Below are 14,665 nucleotides of genomic sequence, written 5' to 3' on the forward strand. Positions count from 1 at the left end.
ATCAATAAATAAGGCAGCCTGCCACATGTTGTAGTTGTGCAGTCAGTTCCTCCTTCTAGCTTTTATTTTCATATTTCATACAGCCTGTAACATCACATTTCTGTTCGCGTGTATAAACTATATACTCGCAGGTACTTTCAGTGTAACGGCCATACAGGTATCAGTATATATGTATCATGGCACACAAATAATGGTTGACTAGTGGTAATGTGTATTAACAGATAATGCAGAATAAAGGGAACGAGTGGACTTTATAGCTACTTCCTCCAGTACAAACTACCATTAGCATTAGTGAGAAGGGAAGGGCAAGGGGTTACTACCAGTGTTACTGATTTCTAGCATTTGGTGTTAATTCTTAAAGAAGAAAGACATTGCTAAGACTTTTCAGTTAATTTACCATGTTTGAAGGAATGAAAAAGTATGATCCATTAAGTCCACCTGCTGCTTCAAAGACACAAACAAGAAGCTATTAGTTGTTTGGCTAAATACTGTAACAGGAGTCTTTGTTGTGCACACAGGAGACAGGTGGGTAAGAGCCTTAAGTAGCCAGACTGAAGATTTGATGAAATGCTTCTATAATGATACTTTGCAGCCTGTGGAACAGGGAAGCTGGTTACTTGATCCTCTGCTATACCTGAACCTCATTGTTGCAGCTTTTAATAACTGAATATCCAGACCTCCTATAAAGGTGCCTTTGAGGAAAGAATGATGGGACAAGAATCAGCATTCAGAGCCAGAAATGGGCAACAAGCAAACCATTTTCACTCCAGAGCAGCTGGATGCATATCAGGTATAAAACAAACTAAAGGGCTGTTCAGATAGAACATTGAATAATGGCGAGGGCTTTTTTAAAACAATCTCTTTTAAAAATTATTAAGTAGGACTATTAAGTTACAGCAAAGATTTTAGTAACATGGTTTGATTCTTACATCAAGAAGAAGGGTTATAAAATACTCCTAATTATATGGCAAAAAGAAAAAGCTTTCATGCTTGGCCACATATATTACAATATGACTTCATTCAAGTCACTGTACCAATGCATGCTGAAAACTGTCATTACATGTTCTATCTTTTCTTCTTTCATAGGACTGCACATTCTTTACAAGGAAAGAAATTCTGAGGTGAGTCTTGTATATGCATTTTGTGGGTAAAGGGCAGACACTGCTATAAAGACAGGTTACATAGAGGGTGAGGTATTTTAAAAATAATTTTTAAAAGGATTTACACAAATTTAAAGCAATATCATTGGACAATTTGAGCATTTTTGTTGCTTTTTTTAATGTACAAACCCTATGTTATCTATCCTAAATTGAGCCAGAATTCTAAATTTAGTATTAAGGTACCAGACTCTCTTTATTTATCAGAAATAAATTTAACAAGTTATACTTTAGTGCATACTTTGCCAGTGACATCCATGTTCCTCTCACCTTGTTTTGTGACAGCTACTTCAAAGTATACTGATACTCTTTGGAATACTTTGCCTGGTTTATGAAAACCTTAACAATTGTGTCAAATTTTCTTCACATTTTCTTCACATCTTCTTGTAAATAATTATACTAATACTCTAAGGTGCATTTTCCCCAAAGCCTTCATGTGCTTCATCGAACATTGCATTTAGTCTCCAGCCAAAGGATCTGATGGAGGCAGGTTCAGTATTCTGTTCATGTGGGACTGAGAGTCTTCACTGAAAACCTGAACTTGTTCTCCTCTTGTTAAAAATACTTACCCAGATAGTAATGTACATAATATTGAAGTTACGTTTGCCATTCCTGACCATTGGGCGTACTAACAGAAAGGGAAGTGTTCAGTTTCTGCATCTCTCAAGATAGCATCACACATGATTTGCTAATTTCTCTGAAGGGCAGAGCACGAGTGACAATTTTGTACAGGGCATGTCCCTCTTTAGAACCTTGATAACTGTGTGAATTCTATACAGGATAAAATACGAATGGTTCTGTAATAATTGAAATCTAAATCTGTCTCCTTTCCACATAGTAAATAGAGGCCAGAACCATAATCGTGTCATGACTAAGACATTTATTATTGATAAGGATCCCTTTTAAAATTCTGTCCTATTGTTTTGTTGATAACAGCTGTAAATGGGATCCTTACTCTAGCACAAGACGTGAAGCAAATAGCATGCTGAAAAAGTGGTGAATACATTCAAATTATTATGCACATTTTCTGTCTCTTGAACCCGAGTTCTGTGGAAAAAATGGAAGATATTTGGGGTGGATAAAAACCTGCTAGAGTTGGTCCCAGATCTCTCTCCCTGCCCATGGCTTTAGGCATTCAGGGTTTCATTCTGACATTTAAACTGGATCTTTCATGCTCCAGTTTAAGCCCATTATTTTTTGTCACATTCATTGTGGATTTGGAAAATGGATCCCTTTTGCCCTGCCACAAGTTTTTTTGTGTTTGGAAACTGATTAGGTGGAACTTCGGACTGAAGGTCTTCTGCCTTGTTATCAAAAACACATAAATCATAACTACACTACGTGCCTGAACACCGTTGCTGGCAATGTAGAAGTAAATCTGAAACTTTGTAAAGATCAGTTTTCAGATACACGGTATCTGTGTATATTGTGTAGTGGTTTGGCTGCCTGACGTGTGTAAGCATTTTCACCTAGTTGTTCTGTAAGCATGAAGGCTTTGTTTTCACCAGTTACACTGTGGTGTTCTTTTTAATACTGTCTCTTCCACCAACAACTACAGAGTATATTAAATGTTAGTGACTGATATCATCCACCTGGTAAAGGATGAAAAATGTGAAGAATGATATGGAAAAGGCAAACACATGGTTCTCAGTGGTCTAAAAAACTTGTTCCCTAAACAAGCCTTTCTTTCTATTTCAGACTGTTTTACAGATACCGAGATCTAGCCCCACAGCTAGTTCCACTTGACTACACAGATAAACCAGACGTGACGCTTCCCTATGAACTCATTGGCAGCATGCCAGAGCTGAAGGTACAGAGCAAGGAACGCAACTAGAATCGAGTGACACATTTCAGTTTCATCTACCCTTTTTTAATAATTCATCCAGTACTAATTGCTGGGAGGCTGAAATACAAATAAATTTTGGCTATTGAAGTCAAAAGTCTTTCTGGAAGCTTCTAGTGATTCCCTGAAAACACCCTGAAATTGCACAAAAGTTAAAGAAGGCTGCAGCTGTGTCTACCTGATATAACATTAGACAGGAGCACAATAGCAGAAAGGGGAGTATTTGCCAAAAAGGGGTTACAACAAAAATAGTCTCACTCCAATTGTGTCTTATCTGCACTGAAATTAATGCTAGTAAAGATGACCTTCCCTTGCTCCTGTGTTCTGTTGCCCAGGACAATCCATTTCGTCAGCGGATAGCAGAGGTTTTCTCAGAGGATGGAGACGGCAATATGACTTTAGATGATTTTTTGGACATGTTTTCAGTGCTGAGTGAAATGGCTCCCAGAGACTTGAAAGCTTATTATGCTTTTAAAATTTATGGTGAGTGAGACATGTATAAAAAATAAACCTTGTGGAAATCCTGCAGCTTCATGTAGGGATGCAAAATAATCATTTTGTCACCACAATGATTTCTAGTTAGGTATGTTTCTAATGCAGCCTTTCTTTTCATTGCATTTGAATGTCTGTTCTCTCTCCTAGAAACTTCTGGTCTTCTTTACCCTTTTGTCTCTTCTCTTATTTGTTTGGGATTAGGATTTACTATAAAATTTACAACCTGAAATTATCTGCAGTTTTCAAGAGCTGATAAAAATTTAAGAAATACTTCTGTCTGAGGGGCTGCTTGGAAAAGTGCAGCACAAGGGATTTGGCTGCCCATAAATCTGTAGCGTGGTTTTGGTAGGGGGAGGTGGGAGGCAGGGAAGCACACTTCTAGCATTTTTCTCCAAGGACAAATTTAAAGGTTCATTGTGGGTTGGGTTTTTGGGGGTTTTTGTTGTATTTTTTTTTTTTTTTTTTACAGTACCATTTTCAGTTACTTCCTTTATGATCAGCTAAAGTCAAACAATGTATCAAACAAACAAAATCTTCTTTTGCGATGTAAACTGTACGTGATTCAGCAAAGATGTTAAAAAAGTGAACCCCCACCAAAACTGAACAGCCCATTCTCTTCCTTTAACTTCATACTATTTCTTGCATTTGGTTCAGTAGTAGTGATTTGCCAGAATGATTTAATTATGGCTAGGCTATGTTTAGCCATTCAACTATTTACAATTGTTAGCCTTATGCATAAAAGGAGAAATTATTCCAGGATTTTTATTTTGTTATTGAATTTTTATACAAGCAAAGACAGAATTTTTATACAAGCAAAGACAGATAACTTCATTTCCAATTTGAAAGTTCTATTTACATAAATACATTACAGCCTGGGAACCAAACCCTTCCTGTTAGGTCTTGGCAGTCAACCATATAAAATGCTGACTTCTGTAACTTTGAATTCATTTTGTTTCCTTTGACAGATTTTAACAATGATGATTACATATGCAAATCAGATCTAGAGAAAACTGTTAACAAATTAACCCGAAATGAACTTACCCCAGAAGAAGTTAGCCTTGTATGTGAAAAGGTGATTTATGAAGCTGATGTGGACAACGATGGCAAGCTGTCTTTGGAAGACTTTCAGCATATGATAATACGAGCTCCAGATTTCCTCAGGTAGTATTTGCTTTTAATTTCTAACACAAAATTGCTCTTAGTTTTTTTGTCAGAAGTCTCTGAAGTGTGTGTTTTACGTCTCCTCAGCCATTACAGATCACCACTCTTCCCTGACAGTTTCTAGTACAGCTGCCCACCACAAAGACTGGGAAAACAGAAGCTTGGAAAAGTGTGGAGGCTTCTTGACTTGCTTTTTGAGCCTCTGATGTACTTTTTACATGACAAAAAGTCCTGGTAATTTAAAAAGTTAATATTAGCACTTAGGGTCCATTGATAGGTATATGAGATTAGCTCACTCAATGCGTAACATAGTCTTAATGTGGTTTCTGATGCATATGTCTTACACAAAGCAGCACTCCAAATCTTGTGTTTATTTTATGTACTTATTCTTTGCAAGTGCTTTGCAAAATGAATTTTCCCATTTATTATACAGTCCTAGGATTAAGTTTAGTGAATCCCTTTGAATAGGGTGATACATAAATGATCATTACTTCCTCTTTCTAACAGCACATTTCACATTCGAATCTGAATCTAGTGAAACATGCAGATGGAAGTGCTTCTTGAACCTTCAACAACTATTACTTCACCTGAGATTACCACCCATGAGAAAGCAGAATGAGAGGAGCAAAGACGACAATTTCTGGTAACTTAACCAGTCAGAGAACTCTTGTCTCTTGTTTACCTCCTTAAAGGAAGAATTCATTAAGCTCTTCATCAAGATTTCCCTGTAACTTAACAAAATGTCTATTCTGTCCCCTCTGCTAGAGTAAATCTGGCCTAGACAGTGTGATGGGAAATATTTTTTTAAAGTTCGGACACCACCAGGTAGTAAAGGAACTTGTATCAAATTATACCTTTAAAAAAAAATTCCTAAGCAAATGCCTTAACCAGTAAAAAAACCTTGAAAATAGTTTCAAAAACATTATGGTTCATCAAAATTGTGTAAGCAACTCCTCTGATCAGCTATAGTCTTAACAGACGGTCCAGTGAATCAATTTGCTGAAGTATTCTCCCAGTGTGTCACAGACATCCATTATGGGTTCTGAGAAGAATATAGAGAAGAGCTCTCTATTTCAGAATTTATAATGAAAAGTCAACATACTTTAAAGGACAAAAGAGGCTACCCTAGGTTCCTGTCCCTCTTTTCTCTTCTTAGAAATATCCTATTTTCTACACGCGAATCTATATGCATGAATGATGAACAGGACTGACAAACTAAGTTTGTAAAATTCTCTTTTCATAAGAAGTTTATTTATGCAGTGCTCAGGGTCCTGTACAACAGAGTAAAAACATACATACTGTAATAAACAACAGTTTTGTTTTTAATACAAACATGAAAATCAATGAGAAGTGTTTAAGAAAGCAGTTGTAATGTGGGAAGGGTGGCAGCCAAAAGTGGTCATTCTAAAAACACAATTTACAGTTGTTTTTAAAAATATTGGGATGCATTAAGTTCCCTTCAAAACAAAGTCATAGGCCCAACTCGTGCTCAACGCAGAGCATATGATTCCTGCAGAAAGGGTAGAGAGACCAGCCCACTAAACTTGTACTACCTACAGAAACAAAAACTCCCAATGATCGGTGAAAGAGATGGGTCAAAGAATAAGGCAGCCTGAAATAATCAGACTGCACATTACCATTAACGTTCAATTGAACAGATCATTATTTAATCTATAAATGAAGACAGAAGTCAGTCATCATTCTTTCCCAACCACTATGAACTTCTAGTACAAATGGAGACCATCCTCTACGCAGCTGTTTGTCCATTTCCTCTCCAGCATAAACACCAGCCATTTCAAGTTCAAGAGAACAAGAAATCATGGTAGCTTTTGAGCATGATCATCAGACAAAGACACCGCCACAACAATAAAACCCTTAACAATTGTCAGTGAGATGATTAGCATCTCACATGAAAGGAGAGACCAAATAATTTTCAGCAGCAGTAAAGAGACTTACAATAATCCATAGGATTTATAAATCTGAGGCTGAACGTCTGATGCTGGCATAAGGCTCGGATGTCAAGGAACATTAGATGTGCCTATCAGCATAGGACCTAGACAACGTAAGTGTTGAAATGGTGAAGTGTTAAAACAGCAGTTCCACCATTTATTGACAGATGAGCTACTGACAGGTCTACACCTGAAGGGGTGAAGACTATCTGATATATTGCAACCAGCCTCAAAAATAAGGTCAACCACAGAATTCCATGATACTCGTTAAAGTAAGGGAATTTGAGAACATACTCAAAAATGGGTTTGTTTCTCTACAAACCAAGTGTTAATCGATTACCTGAAATTTTAGTGGCATTTAGACACTGAGAATGTGTAGTAAGCACATAGTTAGTTTTTTGGATCTACTTAAATTCCTCAGTTCTACAAATTTTGTATCCAATTGTTTTTTTCCTCCTTAGTTAAAGAAAGCTTAGATATAAATACATTACTGTATGTATTTACGCAGTACCTCTTTTGATCATTGTGTTTTCCATATCATTCATACTTAAAAAGTACAGTAATTTAATTATGTGATGGAAACATCAACTACATATTGTACTTCTCCAAGATTTGATGTCTGCATTTAGTGACACACAGCCAAGCATACATGCAACTGCAGTGTCTTTAACCTTTTGCTGTCCTACATTTCCGTTTTAGATTTCACATTGCTTACACCGATTTAATTTCTGTGTAGAGTCTGTATACCCTAGAAGTACAGTGATGACTGTAGTCACAGTAACTGTATGAAACTTCCTGAGATCAGACAATAATGTAGTTGTTCATTGAGTAAAACCAATCATTTCATAAAAGGAAATAATGTTATAAATTAGGTACATAAACATATGTGCAACAACCAGCATAAGTTTAAACAGAACGTATTCACATACAAAGAGTTAGCTTTGAATGCAAAAGAGTAACTTAAGATTTAGAAAATGAGGAGTGAACACCACAATTCCATCCTTCAAGTTTTATCCACTTGTAAATTAGTATGGTTTGCTTTCTCATCTCAAGATGAATTATTGATTTAGACACTGTTGACAGGCAATGCCCAGTATCACAGTGGACAGCCTGTGATACCAACTTGGACTAACCACTTATTTTTCCAGTCACTTTGAAAAATAAGTCTGGCTGTACCACCTGGCTGTATTAAAGTAGAAGGATGGATGCGAGACAATCCACATTTACTACTAAGCCAGAAACAAATCATTAACCAGATCAGTTTTGTATAGGAAAACAACATTCAGACCATGCCTTAATCACCTCCCCAATTCTGCCTCAATTTCTTGAAGCATACACAAAGTCTTTCTTTAAAAGCATCCTTATCTCAAGATAGAAGCATTGCTTATCCAATCTATAGCTCTGTATTAACTACACTTCGAAGCATACACTGACTAGAAGCATATACTGACTAGAAGGCTTTTCAGTAGCTTAACATGGTTTTATCCTACAAATACACCTGCCTGTAATCCACTATGGTGCATGTTCACCAAGTCCTCATGCTAAAAAGCCATGAGTAAACAAAACAAACCCTCATCATAAGGTTCTGGTTAAAGGAAAGCTTTATGTGTGATTTTAATCATGAACAGATCTCATTGTAATCTGCTAGCTATTAAAAAAAAAAAAAAAAAAGTTGGTAGCATATAAAATGCATTTTTATAAACCAGTAACTTATACAGTAAAATTTCCTTTTTCCATTTTAGAAAAACAGACAATATTCCTGTTGAGCCCAATTGCATGCTGCAGATTTATAAAGTTTAATTATGAATCTGATAGATCTTTAACTACAGTAACATGAGTGCTACTCTGAGGCCAGAATATAATACCATAAACTTGAAGAAAACAAAACTGGTGAGTAAATTAATTAACTTCAAAATCAGCTTTAATTTTACCCTTAAGTGCAGTTGTCAATGTAAACAAAGCATGTTAACAATTCCAGTGAGTTGCAGGACACAGCTGATATGTTCATTTGAGTTAAATACACCGTAATTCCAATCACTTGACAGCAGACTTTGAAGTAGATGGCTCTTACTGGCTCCTTTTGTCAGTCTAATTAAGAGTCAGGCTTACAGCCTCTGAACTAAGAGCAATTAGCTACCTAGGAGCTTTACTTGGCTGTTATATATTTTATACATCGGAATGTAATAGACTGTGTTTATAGGAATAAATACATAGAATATTTCCACTGAGGACTAAACATCATTTGCATTGATGCACGCTATTAACAGGTCTGTTGCTGCTTGAAATCTGAAATGATCAATACACAGCAGCAAGGCAAGTCTCAGTTTAAAAAAGTCTGTTTTCAGAAAGTGTTCGTATGTGCAACATTTATTTGCATATGTGAGCAAGTGTGCATGAGAACACACAACTGGAAGCAGTGCAATACATTTTCTCGTCACAATTTAAAACCAGCTACTACATCACGACAGATCTGGAGTCATTCTCAACTGGAGAAGAAAACGCCACCCATTGTAATGTTACAGATTTTGAGGGAGTGTCCCTACCTGAACCACGGTCTGTTTCTCTAAGAACAGACAACAGATAATTTGCATGGGACTCACTGTAGTTATCATCTCCTTTTAAACACGTCTAAACATCTGGAGTACTTAATTAAGCATGGTCAAGTCTAACATGGATAAAGTACTTCCTGATGGCAAGGATCCATTATATTTACAGCACACTTTGGTTTTTTAAAAAAATAGAGATTCCTTTGAGGAGGATTTTTTTTTTTTTTTTTTTGCAAAACTTCAATTATACTTGTGGATTGTCTACAATAACGCAACTGAGTAATTAACAGGCAGATTAAGGATTTTCTCTGGAGTAGCAAAGAGGTGGAGATGCAGAAAGCTTCCTTCTACCTTCTGAAAAGGTATAAGCCTGTCCTGCTTACGTAAGTGCATTTACTTGATGTTTTGATGTGATTGTTCCATATGCATCTATAGACATGGATATGCACATGTATCATGTACACATACCTGTACTTTATTAGCATTGGCATTTCAGTTTCTTATTTTGATCATAACTTAATCTTTCTAATTTGGATACATTACATATATGAACAAAAAGATTGAAGCCTGTCAGCAAAGGTGCTATATCACAGGTCACGTTTGATCTGTACTCCCTCTGCTAGACAATACGCATGCCCAGTGGCAATCTGACAAAAATAAACTTGTTTCATCTCCAAAATTGAAGAGTCAGACAATTACTAAAATAAACAATTTCTTATTCAGATGGTCACAAAGTGACAAGGTATGTTGAAAATGCTAAGTCCACAGACAGAGGAAATCTCACTCAGAACAGGCACAGTCCAGTTCAGCTGAGCAGATGCTCAGATTAAGGCCGTGTCCCTCACAGAAGAACACATCGGAAAAAGCTGCTTTTCTTTTGCTGGTCTGGTGTGATTTTGACTCCCTGGTTGCTGCCTTGCGGGCTATTGCCTTCCTGAAGATGCAAAGAATATTCAGTTACTTATTTATACTTAACCGCTTCTAGCATCCATACTTCATCTATTAATTTTGTTGAATCAAGCCTGCCATACACAAAAAACCATTGCTAAAACCAACAGGAGCCTTGACTCATTTATCTGAGCCTTACATCAGCTGCTACAAGAAGTCGGAGAACTGCATCTGCTACTTTTGGCTTTGACTAACGTGCACCGCGCCTATTCGTCTTCTTTCTATAAACTCAAAGACAGCCGAGATTAAAAAAAAAAATTTATAGGACATGTTTGGCTCTTGCTGAAACACTTAGGAATCGTCAGCAAGACCCAAAATATCACAGCTCTGTCAGCACACGTCTGGTCACATGAAGGTGGAATACTCAGTGAAAGTAGAAGGAATCTTTGTTAGCTTCATTTTGTAAGGAACAAACTGACATTGATACATATTTATCTGTTGTGCAAAAGGTAACCCAACTGCTTCTCAGGATGCTTTTGCAGAAGTTATCAAAAAAATTAGTTCTTTACCTATTTTTAAACATACTAGTTTCAAGACTACCCTGAAGTATGAAGCGGGCCTCCTTATATGACTAATTTTTCAGACCACAAGAGCAAGAAATATCATTAAACAGCTCTACCACTGGCCTGACTTGCAATAAAATAAATAAAAGATAATTTTATTTAGGAAGCCTCAACCATTGCAGCTAATTCCTGAAATGCAGAGACAATTTTTATACGACAAGGCCAGAGAGTAGCTTGACAAAACTAAAAATAAATTTCTATAACCCCCATGAAAGAGATGACAAAGTATTTTTTATACACTGTGAAGCAGTACTTGCTATTTGGCTTTTGGTTGAGGTTTGGTTTTTTTTTTCTTATTTAAATACAGTGTGGACCAAGTAAAGGTTACTCACCAACTTCTTGTCCATTTTTGCTTTGATGTCTCTTGCAAGAGTGAAAAATGCCTGCAACAAGTAAACCAGTTAAGTGTTAATATATTCTAACATTTTTGTTTAGCGATAAGCTGCCTTCCCGAGTTTCTACATATACTGAACTCCTGAAAAACAGCAAGTTTTCAGGTTCCCCGCGCCCCTCTCCAGGTTTTCATGCTCCTTTTCTAACCCCACTACCCCATTTCTGAGCCTCAGAACCACCACGGCACAACCTGGGCTTACGTAGAGGGAAAATGTCACCCTTTGTCAATCACATTATTGAATGCAAAGGCCTAAGCCCAGTTTTTCAGTGTGCTGCCCTGCCGCAGTTTGCTCTAACACCCTTGTGCTACGCTCTAAGCACCCACTTCAACTTAAATAAATCGGCATAACGTTGGCTAGACAAGCCTTCATGGAACGCGCAGATATGTACTTAATAACCCATCCGCAGTATCTAACAACGGAGTTTTGCACCCAACCAGGACGGGCGAGTGTTCTTATTGCTTGTTTGCAAAAATAAGTCAATACATATAAGAGAACGGTTATAGTACTTACATTCTCTATGTTTATATTTGCTTTTGCACTGGTCTCCATGAATTTAATTCCAAAACTTGCAGCAAGCTGAACAAAAGCAGGTTTCATGTTAGTTGGATAATTGCGGGAACAGCTCTAAATATAACCAACTGCACAGGATCTGCCCCTTCTGGCGTGATTCATAGCAACTTGGGGATTTACTCAAGCAGAACAATTTGCACAAATCAGGAACTAAATCTCGTTCCTATTAGTATCTCTTCTTGCTGGGCTTTTTTCTGCTGTTTCACACTCTGCACACATCTTCATCTGCTCCTTTATTTTTTTTCTTGCATGCGTATCCGGTCAGTCTCGTAACATCTGCAGTGCGTAGAAGCACCTTTCCTGACTAAGTAACATCCAACGCCAGAAAAGACAATCCTGTCTACCTTGTCTCAGTGGGTTTCAGCCAAAGACAGACATTTCCTAAATGTCAAACTCTAGCACGTTTTTTCTTCCTCTTTCTAAGAAAAAAATCCAGCTTGTTGCTTCGCACCTAATACATCCTGACCAGCCAATCGACAAGAATTCTTAACAGCGACTCATCTTTTAACCAGAGTGGGGAAATGTCCTGCAACTACAGCCTGGGAAATGTTCAATAGTTCCGCTTAGGAACACCACCGAGGTACCAAGGAGGCGTACAGACCGTAACGAATGCAGGTTTTACGCTCTGAAAAGTCTAAGTTGAAATACGTTAAAGCTACAGCACTTACCTTCTCCCCTTGCTCTCTAGAAACTTGTCTTTTGTCATTTGCATCACATTTGTTCCCAAGGATCATTTTTTCAACATCTGGAGAGGCGTGCTGAGATAGAAACAGATCAAAGAAAGGACTTTGGCTTGGGTCTTTTTAGACAAATATTGTCAAAAAGATGAGGCGCGCATCAAGGACTTAACACGGAGTGCCAAGCATCTTCCGCAGATTTATGGGCTCCCCCAAACCCCTCATCCCAGCAGTCCAGCGCATCCTCCATAACGACAGCTCTCGGATCACTTGTTGTGGCAGGAAAACATCAACTATTCGGTCCCCTCATGGCTAGAAGGGCTACAGTCCCCCCGGCTGGCTCTCGTGTGTCAGCACAACGGGCTACTGTTAACCAAGGCGTTCCAGAAGGTATTCCTGGTTTTCATTCAATTTATTTTCCAGGCACCCTTCAGCACATGAATCCAAAAGAAAGGTAACGCTTCTGAAGCAATTAAGTTTCAACTACTTTTGGAGGAAGAAATTGCATCTTTTAGTATTCAATAAGTAAATAGAGAAATTACCTCTTCAATATTCCTGACCCAGTTCCGAATGTTTTCAAAAGATTTTTCATTGGTGATGTCATAGACTAACATAATGCCCTAAAGATTAAGAAGGAGACAATTTCAGCTAGCGTCAGTTTAAGCGAGAGTTAAAGACTTGTCCACAGCAGAAAGGAGCAACTTAACAAAGACTATTTTTAAACCAGTTGGTTCACACTTCCACACAACACCGAATCGCAGTTTGTGCCTGGCTAGATAAGGTGTGCGGGACGTGTATTTATAGAGCGAGTCACGGAGGGAAGCTGCCCCTACGAGCTCCCACGTCGTCCCAGCACAGCTCCAGCACCGCCTGAAACAGGAGCGCCGCTGTAAACATTTAGCTGGGCAGAGTTTACGTGCCGGAAGACATCGGCAGTCGTGCGCGTTCCACATTAAACCCAGCCGATCTGTGACAGCGGGATCGCCCGCGTTAGGTTTAGCATCACCCGCACGGCTCCTACCATTGCTCCCCTGTAGTAGGCGGTTGTGATGGTCCGAAATCGCTCCTGCCCGGCAGTGTCCCTGGAACAGAGAGAACGCGGGGGCTCACGCAAACCACCGACGGCAACACGCTCAAGTCAGAGCCACTGAAAGGTTTAAAGAATGTGAAGCAGTCTTTAGGTGCACTAGAACTATCTTTTAGTTTCTAAGATGTCGTAAACCGCTGAAGGGCACAACTAGGGTAAAGACTTCACGATAACATCGCCGCCCCGCACCGTGTGGACACCCAGCGATTGGACGTTAACTTCAGAAGAAAAGTCTTACCATATCTGCAGTTTAATTCTCTTGCCATCTAGCTCTATAGTTCTAATTTTAAAATCAATACCTGAAAAGAGAAGCAACTAAATTACTCCCGGTTCCTGCCGAAAGCCCAAATCTCATTTCTTCCCTCCCCCCTCATTTCGCCGCTCACAGTTTCACGCTCAGGAGGAGCGCCAGCAGAGCGTCCTCCCCTTCAGCGAACGAAAAGAGCCGCCCAGCTCGCAAAGGCGGCTCACGTCCCGCCGCGCAGCCGAGAGCGGCCGGAGCCGAGCCCGAGCTCCAGCCCCGAGCCCTGCAGGACAGCCGAGCCGAGCCGAGCCCCGCCGAGCCGAGCCGAGCCGAGCCGAGGCGGCAGGGCCGGGCTGCGGCCCCCCCCCCACCCCGAGCCTCGGAGCCACCGGCGCCGGCAGCGAACCCGCCCCCTCCGCTCCCTCGGCCCGAGCCGGCCGCCATCAAACTCCTCCGGGCGGAACGAGCCGTTTCCAGGCCCCGAACCGGAGCCGCCGGCCGCGACCACCGGCCGGTGCGGTCAGCGTCGCCCCGGCCGCCCCCCTCCCCTCACCGATGGTGGAGATGAAGGTGGCGTTGAAGGCGTCCTCGGAGAAGCGGAAGAGCGCGCACGTCTTCCCCACGCCCGAGTCGCCGATGAGCAGCAGCTTGAAGAGATAGTCGTACGTCTTCGCCATGTTCGCGGGCACCGCCCCTCCCCGCCGCGCCCGCCCCCCGCGCCGCCTCACCGGCCGCGCCCGCCGCCCATCACCGCCCGCCGCGCGCTTATTGGCCGAGCCCGGCGCGCGTCATCGCCGAGCCCGGCAGGAAGGGCGCGGAGCCGGCGCCCCATTGGAGGGCGGCCTTCGCCCGCTGGGGCAAGCGGCGGCGCGATTGGCGGCTGGCTCCGCTCCGCTCCGCCCGCCCGAGCGTCACTTCCTGCCGCGAATAGCGACGTCACGCCTCTAACTCCCCGCAGCTCGACGTGGTGTGCCGGCTCGTGACGTCACCCGAACGGAAGCGCTACAAAAGGAGCGGGAGGAGACCTCGG

General features: G+C 40.5%; 2 protein-coding genes across 5 annotated transcripts; one reads left to right on the forward strand and one right to left on the reverse strand.

The window, feature by feature from the left end:
• Window positions 1–383: 383 nt before the first annotated feature.
• Window positions 384–5,373, forward strand: CIB3 (calcium and integrin binding family member 3). 4 transcript variants are annotated; one of them, XM_041127518.1, is made up of 7 exons: window positions 384–790; window positions 1,087–1,121; window position 1,188; window positions 2,876–2,967; window positions 3,336–3,483; window positions 4,461–4,656; window positions 5,164–5,301. In XM_041127518.1, the coding sequence occupies exons 1-7, from the start codon at window positions 706–708 to the stop codon at window positions 5,183–5,185; spliced, it is 579 nt and encodes a 192-aa protein (XP_040983452.1). In that variant the 5' UTR covers window positions 384–705; the 3' UTR covers window positions 5,186–5,301. The 4 variants fall into 4 exon arrangements, with proteins under 4 accessions (XP_040983452.1, XP_029888188.1, XP_029888190.1 ...); XM_030032328.2 differs by lacking the exon at window position 1,188 and having other exon boundaries at window positions 2,856–2,967; window positions 5,192–5,373; XM_030032330.2 differs by lacking the exon at window position 1,188 and having other exon boundaries at window positions 2,856–2,967.
• Window positions 5,374–5,885: 512 nt separating this feature from the next.
• RAB8A (RAB8A, member RAS oncogene family) lies at window positions 5,886–14,362 on the reverse strand. Its single transcript, XM_030032332.1, has 8 exons — window positions 14,189–14,362; window positions 13,630–13,690; window positions 13,326–13,386; window positions 12,847–12,924; window positions 12,296–12,385; window positions 11,568–11,633; window positions 10,995–11,045; window positions 5,886–10,085 (listed from the first exon to the last, which is right to left on the reverse strand). Exons 1-8 carry the CDS (start codon window positions 14,310–14,312, stop codon window positions 9,993–9,995), a joined length of 624 nt encoding a protein of 207 aa, XP_029888192.1. The 5' UTR covers window positions 14,313–14,362; the 3' UTR covers window positions 5,886–9,992.
• Between the last annotated feature and the right edge of the window lie 303 nt (window positions 14,363–14,665).

Source organism: Aquila chrysaetos, chromosome 12, assembly GCF_900496995.4.
Source record: "Aquila chrysaetos chrysaetos chromosome 12, bAquChr1.4, whole genome shotgun sequence".
NCBI classification, from domain to species: domain Eukaryota; kingdom Metazoa; phylum Chordata; class Aves; order Accipitriformes; family Accipitridae; genus Aquila; species Aquila chrysaetos.

What these genes read in the sequence shown, in the direction of transcription:
- CIB3 (XM_030032328.2), top strand. Translation starts at nt 740, where the DNA reads ATGGGCAACAAGCAAACCATTTTCACTCCAGAGCAGCTGGATGCATAT. An exon ending in AGCAGCTGGATGCATATCAG is followed by an intron (nt 791 to 1,086) that starts GTATAAAACAAA and finishes CTTCTTTCATAG; the next exon opens with GACTGCACATTCTTTACAAG. An exon ending in TTATGCTTTTAAAATTTATG is followed by an intron (nt 3,484 to 4,460) that starts GTGAGTGAGACA and finishes TTCCTTTGACAG; the next exon opens with ATTTTAACAATGATGATTAC.
- RAB8A (XM_030032332.1), bottom strand. Translation starts at nt 14,312, where the DNA reads ATGGCGAAGACGTACGACTATCTCTTCAAGCTGCTGCTCATCGGCGAC. An exon ending in CCTACTACAGGGGAGCAATG is followed by an intron (nt 12,925 to 13,325) that starts GTAGGAGCCGTG and finishes CTTAATCTTTAG; the next exon opens with GGCATTATGTTAGTCTATGA. An exon ending in CTAGAGAGCAAGGGGAGAAG is followed by an intron (nt 11,634 to 12,295) that starts GTAAGTGCTGTA and finishes GCTTTTGTTCAG; the next exon opens with CTTGCTGCAAGTTTTGGAAT.